This window comes from Zonotrichia albicollis, chromosome 11 (assembly GCF_047830755.1).
Source record: "Zonotrichia albicollis isolate bZonAlb1 chromosome 11, bZonAlb1.hap1, whole genome shotgun sequence".
Classification (NCBI taxonomy): domain Eukaryota; kingdom Metazoa; phylum Chordata; class Aves; order Passeriformes; family Passerellidae; genus Zonotrichia; species Zonotrichia albicollis.
The window spans coordinates 9,219,771-9,239,938 of NC_133829.1; the positions used below are offsets into that span (position 1 = coordinate 9,219,771).

General features: G+C 39.5%; 1 protein-coding gene across 5 annotated transcripts in view; it reads right to left on the reverse strand.

The window, feature by feature from the left end:
* The window catches only part of EFL1 (elongation factor like GTPase 1), a 244,496-nt gene that overhangs the window by 125,980 nt on the left and 98,348 nt on the right, over positions 1-20,168 (reverse strand). For all 5 annotated transcript variants that reach the window (XR_012582139.1, XM_026791297.2, XM_074549267.1 and 2 more), the window contains exons 8-12: positions 14,271-14,345; positions 8,924-9,081; positions 7,849-7,960; positions 5,084-5,222; positions 3,477-3,527 (exon numbers count right to left, since the gene is read on the reverse strand). Coding sequence is in view for 4 of the 5 variants with exons in the window: in XM_026791297.2 (XP_026647098.2) it covers positions 3,477-3,527; positions 5,084-5,222; positions 7,849-7,960; positions 8,924-9,081; positions 14,271-14,345 (535 nt within the window). In the remaining variant the exon portion in view is untranslated. The remainder of the gene's footprint in view (positions 1-3,476; positions 3,528-5,083; positions 5,223-7,848; positions 7,961-8,923; positions 9,082-14,270; positions 14,346-20,168) is intronic.

A 20,168-nucleotide genomic window follows, 5' to 3' on the forward strand; every position in this document is an offset into this window, starting at 1 on the left:
ATTTGGCTGGTCCTGACTTCAGTTCTGCAAGAGTTTCCCACCCTCATTAAAATTCCATTGAACGACCTTGTATTCACACTTTCCAGCTTGCTTCAAGCAAAAGGCTGCTCATCCATCTCAGCTGCTTTGGCTCACTCAGCTGATTGCTCCTGAAGCAGGGCAATGCACAGATTAAGGAAAATTTAGGATTAGAAAAGCCAGTGAATCAGCAGAGCTCTGGGTAGCAGCCTCCAATAGAGAGATGATAAACAATCTGCTGGGAAGAAATACCTTCAAAATGGACATCTATTCACAATCTTTACAGTAAAGATGGAAAATGTTGCACCATCTGAAGTGAGAAGGACATGGAAGTTTTTAGGCAACAAACTCAGTTTCATTCGCCTCTTAGCATGAATCCACATTTAAGCAATTACCTCTCAAAAAAACCCTAATTTCAATGATATCCTGCTCCTCTCAAATTTAGACATAACAAGCTTCTATTGAAGTATTTGTCTGTAGGTTCCAATGACACCCACACAATATCTCCTCACTCTTTACCTTCTATCTCTTCCTTTCTTTCCATCACCCTCCTGAATCAATGCCAAGCCCTTGGAAATGATTGAGTCCTGCATTACATCTTAAGGTTCATCAATGTCTTGTTAGTTAAACCTTATCTCTGTTACTGCAGAGGCTCAGAAAGGATCATGAAAATAATTATATCTGTTCTGAACAATGGACTCAGCAAGGACTACAATATCCCACAAAATCAATTAATCAAGAGTAATCAACTTGGCTATCATAAAGGAAGTTATAATATCAGACTCAATGAAGAAAAAGCCAATAAATCAGAGCTGAATTTAAGCAATCTACTTTTTATGATGCAGCAGGTAAATCAAGGACACTTCCTATTTTAGGCTGACCTAATTCATTAAGCTGCCCACAAAAATATATTAATCATGCTTAAGCTCAAAGGAAGAATGAATATGAAACACAGAGCAAGCCATGGGACACCAACCATGGAGTACACTCAAAAGCATTCTGAATAAAGTTATGTGCTGAGATACTGATGTCAAATCACAACAACAAAGTGCATTTGAGGAACAAGAGTTACAGTCTTCTTTGACTTAAAGGAATGGCCAGTGTTAATTAATTTTCTTTTTAAAAATCAGGAACTAAAGAGCAATTAACTATTTAATGAATTAGCAGCTCATGGATTTATATATGCAAGGCTCACTGTGCTGTATGTAATATAAGGCTTGCAAGTGTTTATAGCATGAAGTTTTATAGTTGTTTTTCTTTATCTCATCAGTTTCAAACACACTCCAGATCCCATACTCCCACAAGAATTTTCAAGATGGAGTGAGGTCCATGGCTACTGGGGAAAAGGGGGGTCTTGGGCAAGCAGTCAAGGAGATACTTTCCAGAACCCACAGCTGTCAAGGGATCCTCAACAGTCCAACAAGTCTGAAATAAATGGAGGCAGTCCAAAAGCTTTAAAAGAAAATTTTCATCCTGGGAAATTTTTCTATTTATTTCAAAAGAATTCTCCATCTGTAAAAATATTTCAGTGGGGCATTTACAACTGTAGCCACAGGAGAACCCTTTCAAGATCTTGTGGTGTGCACCACGACTTTCCCACAACTTCCTCGTGCGAATGGGAAAGCAGTGGTGCACTCCACAGGGCTGCCAGGCAGCCTCCACATGGCCCTGGTGCTGTGGAGGAGGTGAGATGAAGGAGGTGAAGCAGCCTGCACAGCTTTGCTCCAGCCTGCATCCTGGAGCAGCCTGGATTGGGAAAACCCAATCCAATCCGGATTTGGGGTTTCCGTCTGCTTTGCAAGAACAGTCCTGGGTCAGCATACAAGAAACAGGTAAGAGAAGAGGAGAAAGCAGAAAGCACAGGGTAATGCATTCCAGCTCCTTGCCAGGCAACAGCACAGACAAATCCTGTTGCACTGAAGCAAGATTTGCATCCACACTGGAGCAGAGTCACCTCCTCCTGCAGGTAAAAAAACTTTGAGCTGCTGTTTTCTTTCAGCAATTCCTGCAAGAAAAGGTGTTTCTATGTCTTTGTGGTGTTTCCTTACAAGCCCTCCCAGTACAACACAGCCCATTTCCTCTCTCCTTCCTGCTGGCACCAGCTCTGAGCCCTGCTTGGCCGCCTGCTGTTTTACAGCCCTTCCTCTGAAGCATCACCCAGGAAGACCATGATGCTTTCTGACAGAGCATACCGAGGTGCTGAAATGAGGTGGGACTCTGCCTGTGGTTCTGAGTGTTTGAAATAAGAGATCCTGCCCACAGCTTTATCACAGACATGATCTATCTCACCACAGTGTCATGCAAACGTGCTGAGCACAGTAAAGCACAGAAAGGGGGATTAAATTTCTCTTCCAAGTGGTCTCCAAGCCCTAAGTGGTTCAGAAGATGAAATACTCCTGTAAATACGTTAAGCTGAGTTCCAGGAGAGATCTGAAGTACAAAGGCATTGGCAGAAGAAATGGAAAGGGAGAGACACAGAATATAATTAGAGGACTCTACAGGATAAAGCTATAGAGGAAAAAAAAACCCATCTATGCATGAAAGCCAAAGTACATCACAGGACAGCAGATCCACAAGGACAAATTGCTACAGAAATAAACTATGACATTTATATCAGCTGTAATCGGTAGCTCCCCTAAGCTGTGCAAGTCTATGATTTCATTCTTATTACTTCATATCTTTACTTCTTTAGAAAAATACACATTATTCATTACATGACATAATAAAGCAGAGGTTCAACTCACATAAATATGCAACCAACTCATCGACTATAATTCTTTACATTAAAAGCAAATGTGAACTCAGTACTCTTTAATCCTAAAATTCTTTCTAAAATATCTAAGGGTTCCTGAGAAGTTTTAAATCCTTGTAATTGATTCAGGTGTTAAAAATTAAAAAAAAAAAGTAACAAACTGTTCTTTGATGCCCTAACATAAGGAAACAGATATTTCAACAATTTTGTATTTTGAAAGTGATGTGCCATCTTTGATGTCAATAAATAGTCTGTAGACCGTAGAACGTAAAGAGGAGAAGGATCAGTCCTCTCAAGAGAAAAAGAATTTCCAGAATCCTGCACATAGCAAGGTCTGTTTTATAAAATCTCATACACTGTCAAAAGAAAAACCTTTCAAGACAAGAATTCATACATGCATTTTAAAGATGATCTTCTCAGCACTACAGCCAGAGAAGACTGAGGGGGACAACTGTTTATTTTAAAGACTTCACATTGGTATTTTCAAGAAGAGCATATTAACCTCTGACTGTTAAGCTAATCATCCAGAGCACACTAAAATAAATCACAAGATTCAGAGATGTTTACAGGACTCTTGTAAACTTAACCTCCTGTATAAAAAAAAAAAATTAAATCAAAATATGTCCCATTATCTTAGTACTGAAGTAGTATATTTGCAGTGAAATTGTGCTAAAGCTGACACATGTGCTGTCCTGGTTATACATACCGAGGAAGTGGCTGGAAGTGATCATAGGGCATGATTTCTTTAAATCCATCACTGTCAAAGAAAATAAATATTGCATCATTACTTCTCATATCCAAGACTGTACATCAAATACATACTTTTATGTGATCATGCTTGAAGTAAGCAATTCCCAATGTGAAATGCAGGAATCTTACTTCATTACACATGAGCCTTATGGTGAACCTTATGACTTGTATAATCTTACCTTTTACTGCATGGATAAAGAATTATTCACCACACAGCTTCTCTATTTCATGCCACCATAAAATATTAAATGAGCAAGCGTCCAGCAAAGAAATTTATTATCAGTGACCCTTTAGGTCTGTGTCACTTCATTAACAAAAAAATATTCACATACTTCTATCTGTAACAAAGACTGCTGAGGGACATGAGTGTCAGTGAAATAAATACATCACAAGATTAATCCTAGATAGGTTCTGAATACTGCTTAGGACCCTTCTAGAGCTGTTTGAACTGCATAGCACAGAGCAGGCATAAAGCTTTACTTCCAATGCTAGGAAATGTGGTATTATACCCAGTAGTAATTTCCTTTTCCTGACTGTATAAGCTAAATTTGCAAGGTAAAATATAATTACACCCTTTCTTTCCCCTAATTTTCCCATTCCAGCTTTGGAATATTTGGCACCCATTGCCATCAAGTATTACTGAAGTCTTTCTGCTTCATACAGTGATCAACTCTCCAGGAAAAACTCTTGAAAGTCTGCACATCTATAACTGTTAGAGGTCACTATCAACGATTATGTTCAACAGGAATGAAAGGAAATGGACAGTTTAGCTATAGGAAATGAAATCCATTGAGAGTGTTTCCTTTTCTTGCATATAACTCTAGCTCAGCCAGCTGGCATATTAATGTGAGGTTCTGGGACTTGATACTGTGATGTTATTTTAAGATCCTTTAGCACAGCCAGGAAACCTCACCAGACAATCCAAAAGTTAGTTTGAAATACTGTAGTGCAATTCAATACAATTTATGTGTACTGTAGCCTTTACAATTTGGCACTAATATCCTGTGGCGTTTGTACCAAAGGATATTTACTTGGAATGATTTTTTTCTAATGCCTAGTTTTAAAAAACCCAAACAAATAGACCCAAGCTTCAATTACTAAATTGTCAACACTACAGTACCAACGAAGAACCAAACTTTTATGGTAGGCAAATGAATAAACCAAGTTAAACCATATGAACACTTGCACTGGCTGGAGCTTCTGTCTGGCTGTTGAGATGTTCTGAACAGCAGCATCAATAAATCCAAGAGTAGGCAAACCCTCTGTCCTCCTCACACAGCCTCACAAGATCCTCACACTACTGCTGTAGTACTCAGAAACAGACAAAGCAGAATTATCCCTTTAGTAAACTGATATTTACAATATCCCTGTATAAGCAAAATCTTCTCTTCTGCAGCACTGAAGTGCCACACATCTACTGGCAGAGGTATCAGCCTTTAACAATGCAATAACCAACCAAGATTAAGTAGCCTTAAAGGTAAAAAGAATTGAAATTCAGTAAATAGAGTTCCTGCTTCCTTAATAACTGCCTGTGTCACACACAGATTTGTTTGCCATACAGACCTGGAAGGGCAGGGATCCATGTTGCATTCCTTCAGCTTGGGCTTTGGTTTCTTGTTTTCTGGGTGATAATGGCAGTAGTGGTCAGGAACAACACGCTTCAGACGAATGTCCACGCACTCAGCTGAATTGAGCTGATAACCTAGGGAAGGAGCAAAGTTAAATGTCGTTAATGGAGATAAAGTAAAACAGCCTTTTCTCCCTATAGAATTAATTTTCTGTCTTACTCTTTTTTGGTTTACTTTTAGACAAGGAAAAAGGAAATGCACAACCAAACCTTCATTTAAGGCAACTCAGCACAGCAGTTATATTAACCTGTCTTAACACTAAATGAGGTTCCAGCTCTTTATTTTACTGATTTTTTAAGCGTAGAGGCACATATATTTTCTTCTGATGCAGAAATACTTGTACTGCACCAGTTCACCTGTCAGAAAGCAAAACTATGAAGCCATATGGCTCTAGTACACGTTCCACAACATCTAACTGCCCTCCTCCAAGGAGGAATTACCAGTATGTTGGAGAGCTATATTAAACAGTCATTCATGCTAAAAGAAATAAATACTTGAGACAGAAAGCCAGAGGAATTGAAGATGGGATCCAAAAACATTGCTAAGGAACTGTAGAAAACCAAGAAATAGATTCAAGAACATTCCCGAGTTGAAGAGCCAACAAAAGAAGACTTGAACTAACTACTCAGTGAAAAACCAATAATAAAATATGTGTGGAGACTGGTTGCAAGAAAGGATCTGGGTTTTATAAACCACTAGGTTATTTTTTGGCTAAGAAAAAAAAGACTCATTCAAAAAAGCTTACTTGGACTTAAACTGAGGAGAGGAGGATGTTCTGGTATGTGCAAAGAAAAAAAGTTTTAGACCACAAGAATTAAAATCAAACCGAGTCAACAAACTAGCAGCACAAGTCCCTGTGCCTACTGAAAATGCTAAGTATCATGTGTCAGTGGCTTCAGTTGTGTGTCTCTTGGCTGATCCAAAGTGTCATCATGCATGAGAGTGATAACCATAAAGAACTAAGCAGTTCCAGTGCTCACAGCATCTATGTAATTTAGTTCTTGCAAGCACTGAAAGGACCCAGAAAAAATGTCATTTTCAAACAAGAGAAACAATTTTTAAACACTCATTCAAGCTTGACTCTGCTTTCTGAGATGCCCCTTCCAACACATGGAGATTACAGAATTAAAGACAAAAGCAACATCCAAGTGAGGAATGGCAATGCACTAATTCCAAATCTCTGTAGTGAGGAACCTTTTCTTTCACTGCCAGTACCAGATGCCAAACAGACAATCTGGACGCTAAATCCAGATAAATCTAAGATAACAGGTTAAAGCCAGGCGGCTGCAATACAACTTCCCTGCATGCCATTCCTAACAATACTACTGTCATGACTGAGCAGCTCAGTTTTTGTGCTTCCTCAGTTCCTGTCCCCACTGAGGACTGCCAAGCCCCTCTGACAAAGGTACCAGTTTTATATCCTAGGCAAGCAGCCACAAAGCAGGGCTTTGAACACCCTGGATGGTTTCAAAGAGATTGACATGTAGCTATAATTTTCAAACCATAACAGCAGTCTGAATAAGGCTGGATTTGAGCCAATACCTTTGAAGGTAAATATCTCCCTTGGGGTATCCAGTGTTTACATGCAGTCCTCAAAAGTAACTGTGATGCTTTATACTTCTTCCCTTGTCAGACAAGTTAAGGAAAAAAAATTATAAACACAGTGTGATGGAATCATCAGAGGATATGCATTGCCACTCAGAGCTCCAGCAAGGATCACACTTCATGAGGCCAAGTATCTCATAAGATACAGTAGTTTCCTGTGGGACTGCGTATCAGACACATGTATTGTCTGCATTTCAGATCACAGGGAGGTGCAAATGCCAAAATGGATGGTCCTTCAAAAGATCCCCAGACTCTGCTTGTACTTTAAAGATCTCTCACTCTCTTTATTCATGCCCCAAGTAACTATTTAAACCACATTTGCACTCTCCAGAAAATCCCTGTATTGCGATCACCAGGGTCCTGCTCTGTTTTCCAGGTGACCTGGGGAATGCTGGCTGAAGGGAAGCTGCTATCTGCAGTGTCAAACACTCCTCCTACCATGAGCTCACACTTTTTTTGCAGAACCAGACATGACAGGCTGTGGGCTGGGCTGGATAACCAGAATGAAGCTACACTTCATCTAAGCTGCAGGGCTTAAATCAGGAGTGGATGCTACAATACCACATGTGCTGCTCCAGCCACCATCAGGACTAAATGTCTAAAATCAGCCAATGGTACCGATAGCAGATGTTCTTTCAATTGTATTTACTTATTCTGCTTTCTGTAACTAATTCCTCAACTAAGTGTTCTAAAACTCACCCTCATGTATACTACTGAGGCCAGAAATACTTTTTCACCTCTTGATTATTCTTATTTTAAAATCTCATCATGTTTCTTTGCTTTCTTTCCCCAAATATCCACTATGAGCTGCAATTTTCCATTTTTAATTTTGTATTTTTATTTCTTAGTTAATGTTCTTACTCAAATGAACATCAGCTATGGAAAAACATGATTTCCAGTGACAACATGTAAAAACCTCTATGCTGATACCAGTTTAACCAGCCTAGCTGCTGCTCTGTCATTTATTTTGCTGAGAAATTTCCAGTGTTCAGAAAAACACAAACATCTAACCACTAAAAATGCAGAACAAAGGTTGTAAATCAGCTCCTTTGAGTCTTGAGCTGTTATCACTGCTGAAGAATTGACATTACTTACCTCCTCCACACGTCACTGTGCAGGGGAAGAACTCTGTCTGTCTCCACTGATGACTGATGGGTTGATAGAAGAAGAACTGAACCACACTCTCTTTTGATCCTGAGTACCTGGTCTGAAGAAATTTCCATTACAACACACATGTACACAGTGCTCAGCTGCTCATGCCATTTCAAAACAGAGTTCATAAATAATAGCAGTGCAGGGTAAGATGATGACAGACAAAAAACTTCTAGAAAGTTTAGAGTAGCCATCAAATTTAAGTTCCCAATAGCCAAATATTTGAATGTGCTTCGTTTTTTCAAATTATTCAAGGCATTAATGTGACCATTTGATTATCTATCCTCAAATAGCAAAGTTCGTATCTGTATTCTTTTGGTTTATCTCTTTGTTAACAAAAATTTTGAAATTTACTGCAGAAAGAAGTCTAAAAGTGATCCAAGCACACTGTCAGGCAGGTCTAGCTGCACATGGTACTGGAGATGCAAAAGGAAAACAACAGAAATTCTATTTCTACAATGTGACAGGTAAAGCCAGGCAGTCTGATAATTCTGAAACTTCTGTCACTTCCAATGGCAAAGTGTATGAGTGCCTTCCTCTGGCAGTCAAATACTGATATGCTCCTACTTATAAATATCTTGATGTGTGATGCAAGCCACTGGTATGTGCTCTGGACAGAAAAAAATTTAAAATTACTGGAAATGGTCAGTGGCTGGATGAGCAATGTCTGAGGGAGATTGGAGGTGCTGCTGGAAGCAGAGCTCAGGTTCAGTAGGTGGCAGTCTGCAATTGGGTTAGCACTGCACAGGGTCACACTGTTACTCTTCCAGCAGAATTGAAAACAAAATTCCTGGACATTTTTACCATTAAAGACCCTGTGGTATTTTGCATCACAGGAAAGACATTAATCACATAACATTTTAATTTATTTGGATTTTCTTGGCATAAATGATCTCTGGACTGTAATTAGGATTTCTATCTTGCTAGCTAGAAGACTTTGTTGTATTGCTACAAGCTGATGGACAGCCACTACTGTACTTGCAATAACTTTGTAGATTTGTTCATTCACACACCCCACCTTGATAATGAAATCTGCTCCAAGAGGTCCCTGGATCTTTATGATTTCCCTCTCTGTGTTCTTCTGAAATTCAACAGTTGTATTTTCAATGACAAATGTTCCAGGTGCATTGAAACTGTGCTCTCCCTTTTCTCCTTGTAGTGTTTTTGACTCTATAACTAAAGAAGAAACATGCCATTAGTGAACTTAAACAGCTTTTTGTTTTCAAGAAAGTCAGAAAGTAATGTTTACAACTTTGCCTTGCAAGTGCCAGCTGCATATGTGCAGTAAAAACACACCCAGAGAATCTGTGAGAATATTAACTGCTTCAGATTATAGGCTGATAGATAATTGCAAGACAAGTCAACACAGGAATATCTGTCTGAACACACTATTCTTTCATACCAAAATTCTGAGACAGTTTTTCCTACACCAAGTGCTCAGTAACACTTGATATAAGCAATAGCTTGAGCAGGGAAAGCTGAAAGAAACTCAAAGTTGATAGAATCAATATAGAGAAAAATACCTCATACTTCCATGCAATTCAAAAGCCAAGCAATCTGAGCAATCAGTCTCCAGAGAAGCCTGAGTGGTGCCAAACCCACCTGACACTCACCTCAATACCTGAATCACTGCCCCAAGATCCCTAACTCAGCTCTGAGCATTTCCCAAGGGAGGAAGGAGCAGGGCCAGGAGGTGGGCAGCTGCAGGGACGGCCCTTCCCACAACAGCTGGCGATGAAAACCCTTTCTGAATTGTTCTCCACTCCTTGGAAACAGATTAAACTAACAGCCCACAGCCTCCAGAAGACAGATGAAGCATTTTAAGATTAAATCACTTCCAGAAAGCTGACTGAACTGTAAGTGGACAAAGCTAAAGGAAGATATTCATAACCAAGGTAGAATTCTGGGCTCTGTGTAGTACAGCACACAGGCACAGCAAAATGCATGACTTGAAATACCCTGGTCTGGTTACAATCTACCAGAGCACTGCATGAGAAAAGCATGAATCTCAGATGAGCTCAGGCCAAGCTAAAAGGAATCTTTTGATGAGCTATAAATACCCTCTTTCTCCTACTACCTTGCCTTTTTTGGTACTTTAAACAAAGTTACCTAAGTCAGGCTAGATCATTTAGGTTAAAAGCATCTGGTTTTACCTGCGCTGAAAACATACTCTGAATGCTGAAACCCATCATTAACTGTTTTCTTCCTTCATATTTTTTAAACAAATAGGCATTCCTGGAGCACTCCAACAAAGAGAATAAAGAAATTATAGAATTAATTAAATTCCTTGAAAACATACCACCACTATCCCAAGCTTCTAAGCATTAGGTTCCACTGTGCTCATAGGTATAACAAAGATCACATACATGGCTGGAAGGAAGTTTCAGGAAGGATTTGTTTCTAGGAAATGACTTTATGTTAATCACAGGGTATGAATGTAGTGGTGAATAAAATGTACTTTGTCAAAGAGAAAACATAAATCTCTGGGAATCAGTGTGCCCCACTGTCCAACACATTTCCATTAGGAACAAATAGATATAAACTAATCCTAGAAAAAACCAAGCATTCAGATGATTACTACATATTTCTGTTTGTCACTTTTGTGGAGTTTTCCTGTCCTGATTGCATTACAAAATAACCCTTTAAAATATACGGAACTCAGAATTCTTGGTTCAGGCTTCTGCAAGCATGGATCCCAAACTTCATGCTTAAATCACAAACACTGCTTAAAAGTAAGTAATAATGCATGGTGCCTGTTATTGTCTCATTTTTTGAAATAAGTGTAAAATCAAATCTTAAGTACTTCCAACTCAAAATAAATTCAGTAAGATGCTCAGGAGTCCAGGATCCTTTTGAAACTAGCATTTAAGACATTACAATCCACCTGGTGAAAAAAGATGATGAAAATTTTTATTTGGTGACATCAGCTGCATTTCTGAACAGTCTTTTTACTATTTTTTTAAATAAAAAACCATTTTTGATGTTTTTCCAAGCAGAAACCAAGAATACTGTTCAGCAACCAACAAGACATTAACTCCCAGAGAGCTGACATATTTACATTAGAGCTACACTTGATGTGGATGCAAATAATGTGGTTTTTTGAAAGGTGCAGTTATGGAGCCATGGTCTGTATCTCTGGAGGTGACACCACTGACCCCAGAAGAGCTGCTCAGATTTTTCCTGTGTCACACGGAGATGAGGAGATATTCCACAGCACAATGGATAACCTCTGGTGCAATGCAATTCCTGCTCAGTAGTACCTAGTGCTTGTCATCACAGGCTGACAAAACAGAGAGACACCAAGCATTTGGTGTATTTAACACATACATAACATAAGTAGGCTTATTGGGGAGAAATTCCTCCCTCAAAAACTGTTCATTTATTGATTTCAGAGAAGTAATTGAGAACACAGGTTTGATCAGCTGGTTTCATGACAAGAAAAGAATTCACCAAATGTTTCCTTGTTCTGCAGAGTCCTTTTATAGAACAGACCTGGGAAGTTTGACTTCAGGAGGAAGCTTCCCCATCCTAAATCAATTCCTTGACACTCCAGATGTGAAGAGTCACATGGACAGGGAAGTCTCTTGAGTGCTCACCTGTTTCTGTGCCTAGCAAGACAACCACCAGTGCCAAAGATCCATAACTATCTGTGTTTAGTTACTTTCCCTCCGTTGACAAAAGTGGCAAATGCCTTGCCCAGCTGTGGGCAGAATCCCCCCATTGTCCCGGTGGCAGGAAGGAGCAGGGCAGTGAGGCACAGAAAACCCTCTGCAGGTTCCTCCCTGTGCATGAAGGAGTTCCCAGGGAAGCTGCTCCTGCTCCCAGTGCAATAAAGAGCAAGTATGGTGCTGCCCAAAAGCTGCTTCTTTTCTGTGATTCATTTGTAGGTAGCACAAAAACAAAACATTCTTCTCAAAATGCAAGAAAAGCAACACTGCATTCCTCTAAGCATCTGTCAAAGGCAGAGCAGTGCACAAACCCACTGCTAAAGGCTGGCACATGATGCAAATCTCTGTGAGCAGAGAAAAAATTGACAAAAAGAAAAACATTTCAGTTCCTTTCAGTAACGTTTAACCTCCCCAAGTTCACGAACTCAGTTATCTAGCATTAGCCACTTGTAAAAATATTAGCTTCTGGTTTTCCTGTTTCTTCTGCTGGAGGATTAATTTCAGGGAACTTTCAGTCTTACTTTTGATTCTAATGCTCTTAAAACAACTACTAGAAAAGCCATGATGCAGTCCAAATCAAAAACAAAGCCAACACAATGAAACATTTTATTCAGACCCATTTTTGTGCTAATTACTTGGTTATTTTCCACCAAATCTTTCACCAAACCCTAGCAGGCAGAAATACAGAGGGGCCATATTTGTTAAAAACCCAGAGTTGCATGTTGATCAATCTGCTGCCTGTTTGAGTGCCCAGAAACACAAACAAAGCACTTATTCTAACCAGCTACAAAGAAAAGCAGTCCTTGCTCAAACACTAACTGCAGGTTGCAAAACAATGCTCAGAGCATTTGTTCTAAATCTGTTACGTGCTACATCTCCAACCACATTTCCATTTTTGATTAGTCCAGCAGCTGTGCTTTCCTGGAACAAGACCAGATCATAAACCCAGGATGAAGCCCCACTGAACACAAGATAAAGGGAAAAGTGCCAGACACTCCACAGTGCTCTTCAAGTCTTTGCTATTGCTGCTGACTCCACTTGAAGGACAAATATATACTGGCAACAGGAGGCGGTATAAAACTTTAACAATAAGTAGTCCCTGCTTCACCTGTTAAATTCAACTCATTGCAAGCCAGGAAAAATATCTCTGACAAATGGAACCTGTAATAGTAGATGTTTGGGTGTTTTTTTCATTCTGGCTTTAATTCTACCAGCACACCCACACAAAAGTTGATGAATTTGCAGCAAGGGATCATTTGGTATCTTCTGTTAAGTGACAAACACCCAGGAACATGTACAGTGGGAGGGTGGAGAAGCACCTCTGGGGTATCAGCTCTTGGAGACCTGGCTATGAAGCCAGAAGCAATTCTCACTTCCTTCCCCACAACGGCTCTCAGTTGTTTTTTACCTCTGCAATTTTAATTTTAGGTAAAAAATGTCTAAATCCTTGCAGATTTGCAAACAGATGTGCTGGTGGAAGTGGTTAAGGGAACATTTCACAATTCCTGTCCAGCTAGAGAGTGAACTAACAAAGGTGATGCCAAGCCACAGCTTCTTTAGAGAACCACCCTGGGTAGGAAGCCAGGAGCACTCTGTACTCAGTTACTGAGCTGCTGCTGCATTCCTCAGGAGCTTTCCAGAAATCCCCCAAGAGCCACTCAATCTAGTACTTTTTCCTCATACAAAGCTGAAACAACAACTTCCTTCTGCAGAACTACTTAACAAAGTCCAAGAGTCCTGACCTGAACTGGTCAGGATCACTCCTTCACACATCCCCTCAACAGTTTTAAAGAAATATTATTTATTTCAATATAACTTCAGCCTTGTACTTTTTTTAATATAAATAGTATATCTAGAAGTTATTGAGCTATATATGGAGCTGTTCTGAAGAGGGAGTTTTTATTTCCATTTTTTTCTTTGAAAGAATGTGATAATATATTTTGGAAAAGCAAACAAACTGATGAGCAATTTTCAAATAGAAAGTGTTTTTTACTTCTGTTTACATATCTCAAAGCTTTAGGTTTGGTTTTTTTTTTTTTTCTATGATCCAGACCACATCTGGATAAAAAATTGTTCAAAGTTAAATTAATATTTTATCTCATTGCTTGGTATGGCAGCACCACTTACCATTGAAACCATCAATTCTCTAGGCAAACTAGGCTTACGGATAAGAAAGTTGCCATAAATACTGCCTCAGCTTTATAAGAAAATATTGGAAACAATTGTCTTACAGAAGAACAAACTGTTTCTCATTGGTGGTGTGCAATGACTAAAAGAATTACATGGAAGCAAGACTTCTGTAGTCATTCACCCAACTTCATTTGGACCTCAGTCGCTTGTCAGAGGCTTCAACAGAAATCTGGTGCTGAGTTATGCAAGGATTATTGGTTCCACACACAATCCTCTGGAAGTTGTTGTTGTGTGTGTTGTTTAAGAATGTACTGTACTTCAGATGCCTTATATTAGTTTAAATGGAAGGAATAGAAACCACCTCTATGTATTCTATTTCTCTTTACCAAGTAAACTTTCCAGTGTTCTCTAGGATTATCTCCAGGCTGGATATTAAAGATGGGAAAAGGAATCAAGACATCGAGGTCATGATCTTATCCATATTTTCCAAAGTTTGGATGAGTTCAGATACAAGGTTGTGTTTTTATCTTCTGCCTATGTATAAATACATAAAACACTCAGTCATACCAAGGTGTGCTGGTCCTTTCAGGGTGATTCTCACACTGCGACTCCCATGTGGTACAGCAATCACAGTTTCTTCCCCTAAAAACATCAAAGAACTGTTTTAGAAATTATCTTTCATCAGGGAATTTGTACATCACATAATTAGACTGAAAATGCTCAAATGTGTCTAAGAAAATATTTCACACCTTTCACAGTTTTTCTATTAAAAATACTATGTTATTTTATTAAGTACAGTGTACTGAGTCTGTTTGATATGTCATGCAACTATTAAGACCTATAAATGGACTTGTAAATCTTGCTTTCTCTTGGTAAATAATTTGCTATTAACAATAACAACTGAAATGTCAGTAGTGTATTAGAAACATATTTACACTCTGTTGTCCTAGTTGTATTTTCTAATCACTGAATTGACATAAGGAATCTGCTAAGTAGTCCTTCCCCCTTACAAAAACCTGCAGCTGTTCAGTCTCATTTTGCCCACACCTCATTTCCTGCTGCAGGTCACAACTTTAATAAGTGGCAGGACTTACAGGAAATAAATCATCTACTTAACACTAACCCTTAACCAATTACAGACCAGTTAAGAGCAAATATATAATAGCTATAAGGTACATGTTATAAGGGTGTCTGCATCTAACTTACCATATAAGATCATTTCTTCCAGTAAGAGGCTCAGTTTAAAATGAACTATAAACCAAACCAGCCCCCAACAGGACATATCAATACAAAACAGCTTTTGGCTGCCTGAAAGGCCTCTCCATATATAAATGTGCAACACACTTACTTCAGTGCATTTTACAAAGGCAGAAAGTTATTACTTCTCATTTCAAATGTAGGAAATCTGTGATTTGCCCAAGCAAACCGACAAACCGGTCAAACCAACACGCTAGAGACCCTCATGCCAACACAAGCAGTGCTCTCAGGAAAGGGATATCCACAGGGATATCCACAAAAGGGAGAGAGCAGCATCCCAGGAGCCGTCACCCATTTCCATCGTGGCCCAACTGCATCCCTTCTGCAAGGCAGTCCCTGCCACACGTGCCCTGTGCAGCTGCACCCTGCACAAGATGCTCTGCTTGGTGATGAAACTAATGCACATTCAGTGGCTGCTGCAGAGGAAGTTCCTTTTTGCAGATTCAAAATGAAATGTGTGTTGAAAGTCAGTGATACACCGGCTCCAGAATTACCCATAAAATATTTAGAGGAAGAATAGTTGAGTTTGACTAAAAAAATAGTTTAAAAAGGTTTCTTTCCACTTCAAACTGGACCCCTTTATAGTAGATGCTAAATTATCAGCTTCTGGTTTACATCTCCTTAGCATAAGTATGATTTCCTGCCAAATGTTCAGAATACTTCAAGCAAATATTGCAATTATTTTTTCTGAAATAAACACCTTCTTATGTTACAGTTTTTATATCGTCAATTTCTAGGAAGGACATTTAAATATAACAATTTATTTTGGATGTAATAAAATATGAGCTTTATTAATTTCATTCTTGTGTATTCCACCAGAGTGAAAAATACTACAGTAAAACAATAATACAACTAAGGAGTCCTGGAAAAAACATTAACTACCGAACCACTTAATATCTTTTTGCATCTTGGTTTTTCATCAGAGGAATTGCTAAAGATAGCCAGGAGGTAGTGGGTGTGTATATCTTTAAAGTAAGGAAACAACTACTGAATTCACATGTGCTCGACAGTATTTGAGAGAAAGCAGGTTTGAGGGGCCCATCTGTGCTTACTTGGTGGGGAATTGAATCCCATCCTGATAACAACCAAGGTCAGACAGTACAAAACCTCCATAAAGTCAGATGATGGCCAGTTCAGAATGCATGACCTGCTGCTCTGAAGTGGAGCTGAGGGCAGCCCGTGCTGCAGGGCCACAGGCTGGCTTTGCAGATGTGCACAGATGTGCAGCACTGCTCCTTGGAGAGCAGCAGGGTCGATCTGCTGAGCTGCACCTCCCCACAGGCAGACCCTGCAGATCCCTTTCCAGGATGCCTCACATTCCTTTTGCAGTACTACAGACATTCCACCCTCACCCAAGCACTCTCTGATATGGTCCAAAAGTCTCATGGGGGTGCTAAATTTGGTGTTTCTCTGCGGCAGAGACAATATTAGCAGAAAGTGTTTTATTTGCATTAGGGATGGCTGAGCTCACCGCCGCAGCAGCAGGCAGCCTCTGCAGCCCACAGACCTGTCAAGAAGTCTGACAGCAGGAGATTTTTGTAACCTGACTGAGATGATCATGACCTAGGGCAGTCTTTCCTTGAGATGAAGTAAATTACAGGAAAAAATAAATGTGAGGTTTTTGGACTTCTGAACAGAGATGAGGGTTTGGAAAAAATGGGACAGAACTGACCATAAGGGTCAGTTCTTTCTCCTAAGGACAGCTTTGAAACAATAGTTAAGGTTGTCCAGATCTGCCTCCTAAAAATTATATATTCCAAAGGTTTCTGGTTCTCAGTTGAATGTAATTCATATTCTTAAAGAAACACAAGGCTCTGTAAACCCATTTAAAATGGTTATGCTGTACAATTCCCATTAAATCAGTAGGGTCCACACTGCTAAAAGCAGTGAACTCTTACAAAAACATGAGGGGAAATTGCTACCCTGAAATCCATACCGAGAATTTTTGATTACATTTTTTCCCCCTTACAGTATTTCTTTGATAGTTAATTGCTGACCTTTGTCTACAGATGAAAACAAATTACCCCAAATCATCTGGAACATGCAGAAACACCAGACTCCAACATATGAGGTCAGATTAAGGCTCACCTTAAAAACTGAGAAGCAGGTGAGATATTGTGTCTCTATTCTAGCACTGCTTTCAGGACAGGCATTCCCAGCAGCACATGGAGCCATCTCCCTCCACTCTCACCCAGACACTCTCTCAGAAAATGTGTGCCCACAACACAGCACTTGCTGATTAAGCTCCTGGATTACTTTCACTTTAGATGTCAAGGTTTGATCCTGTTTCTATGGTGTTAATGTGGATTTAGATTTTGGATCTCAATGAGAGCAAGATCAGACTCCCTGCTATGGTAAGACTGGGAGCTAATCCCCAGGATCAAAATAAAGGAGCCACATTCCTAAACTCAATCCAATTCAGCAGGTTTTATTTATTTTTCCATGTGGGCCATGGTGGACCCATTTACTGTTTCACATATGGGCCAGTTGGGATTTTTCCCCTCTCTCCTCTTATAGCAGGCCAGAGGTTTATTTCAGGTCTATAAAATGTGTTTCTTTCTATATATTTGCTCAGAACTTATTTGCTGGCTCCCTGGTTCTGATCGATGACCTTTGTGCTCTCAAAATACAAGGAGGAACAACTACAGCACACAGCAACTAAAAATCTCAAAATATTTGGAACCTTATTGCAGTGGCTTCCCTCATCCACTCTGGCATCAGGCATAATTCCACAAGGCATTTCTGCTGGGCTTTGTGCTGACCTGCCTAATGAAAGCAAACCCAAATACATGCACTGGAGAAAACATAAAAGACATGTAGTAAACAGCCCCTCAAGAGAATGGATCTTAAGGAAATGCAGTACAAAACGAGTCATGAAATAGCCAATGTTCTTACTAAGAAATTTCTTCAAGACAAAAGGGACTATGAAAATACAGAAGGAGGCTTCATACTATCTGTAACAGCCTCAAGTAAACCAACCAAAGTAAAGGGATGTCCAGACTGAACCAGTTGGTGCTGGTTCACCCAGCATCCACACTGCAAAACTGCAGGTGCCTTGTTGGGACCAATTCTAGTCTGATTCCATGGACTGGATATCCTGTAGCTCCTGGAGAACACCAGGTGTTTTTCTGGGACACATCTTCTGGTTTAGCTTCATCCAAAAATTCCAATTTATGCTTTCCAAGACAACTCTGTGATTTGAACTGATGACCAGTATGTTAGGACCATCATGAAAATTGCTTCAAAAAATGTGCTCCTTTATCCATACTGGAACACTAATGCATTGGCATCCTATCCCTCCCCACACACAGCTTTCCTGCCAGATCAGTCCCAATTCCCTCTTCTGGCTCTACAGATAGTTGATTTTTCCCCTTCCTCTCCAAGTGTTTTTGACTCCATCTCCCACCCAGATTCCTTATCTAATCTCAGTCTTCTCTTCCTCTTTCCTTGACTCTGTGTGTCTGTACAGCCAGTCCCACATCCTCCACCCACCTTCTCACATCTGCCTTTCCTTCACTGCATGAACTAATGGCAAATATTCCTGTTTAGCTCATCTCATCTCTCCCTCTTCTCATGTGATCTCATAATTCCCTGTCATAAGTCTGAAGCTCAGGAGATTGGAAGCTCTCCAAAAAATCTCTTCTGAATGCCTGAATGTGAGGTAGGAGGCATCAAAGAGCTCATCCTGTGGCACCTGGTCCACACTGCAGTAAAGCAGAAAGCAAGAGCAACCTCAAGGAAAAATTTTAATAGCTTATTTCTGGAAGAGCAACATGTATTCTAAGGAGGCTCCACACATGCAATCTGTTTGCAGTCAGAACTTGTAACAAGCTAGAGAACACTTAAAAGGATAAGTTTTCAGAAATTTCAGCCGTTAACATCCCAGAAGATTCCACTGAAACTGAAGGAAAAAGTTGGGGATTTTTTGTAAAGGTTGTAGTAAAATATGTGTTGATGTTCACAGACATTGCAAAAGACTTATCCATGACCAGAAGATCATTGCCTGCCAAATTTCAAATCCCTGACCTGTGATCAAGTCCAACAATGGGGGGATTTTAAGACATATTAAATAAAAGGTTTCAAGAATGTTTTGACAGTGGGAAACAACATGTTTTTCTCTTCTGTGTCCTTGGAATATGCTGAGCTGTTTTGGCTCAATTTTCTCCAAAACACATAGCACCTGGCATGAGAAGTTACTGACACAACTGTCTAATTTTGGAAAATAATCCTTCATATAAAATGAAGTATCAGGCAACCTTGACAATTGGGGTTGCTAGTTCCATGTATATTTATTTCAAAGAGGGAAAAATAACGTGAGGCAAGAAGTTGTCACAAACTTGAGCTGGCTGATGACACAGAAGAGGGAGTTGTGCCAAAGGTCTCTGTTTAGATAAATGACCAAAGTGAAATTAGGTTTTTGGTTAAGCATGCCTGGAGATGATGGCATACATCATGTGAGAGGAAGGGACCAATGATATATTACAAAGTACCATAGGAAATAAAGCACATGGCAAAAGGAAATTCAAGCAGTTACAAAGCCATCACCAGTGAAAGCTTTTATAAGAAGCTCTTCAGCAAAACCTCAAGAAAGGCAAATCTTGCAAGTATCTTGTAGTTTGGGAATCAAATAAAACCAGATTGGGACAAGTCCACACCTTCAACTTCACCCCCCGCTGAACCAGCATCTTGTCTTCTGTGTTGGTATCAGGATCAGAACATTTTTCTACCATTTCTGCCAACAATGGTGCAGAAAGGAGATATGAGGGTCCAATCCTACCATTTTTCCATGTGCACAAAGCACAGTAGAGTTAATGGGAGTTCCATGCATTTAGTACTAGAAACTTCAGGCCCATGATATCTCATTTCCCAGTGGGATGGTACATTTTACAACCTATTACACTTTTTGTTTGAATATCGTTAGTCAAACCTTTAATCATTTTACCAGAATGTTAGAATCTGGCTTGCTGACAGAAGTTTAACTTACTTTGTCTTTCAGAGGCAATTAAGTGTTAGTGGAAAAAAATAAACTTTTGAAATAATTGTTCCTTTCATATTTGCAAAACAGTAAGCTCCCTTTCGCTGCTGTTTAACTTTCTGATCAAAGACATTAATTTAATGCAAAAACATATAAAAAAGATAATAAAACAAAATTAGTCCTTCATGAGAAATCATTTGCTATCAATGCCTAAATTTCTTTGTTTTAAAATT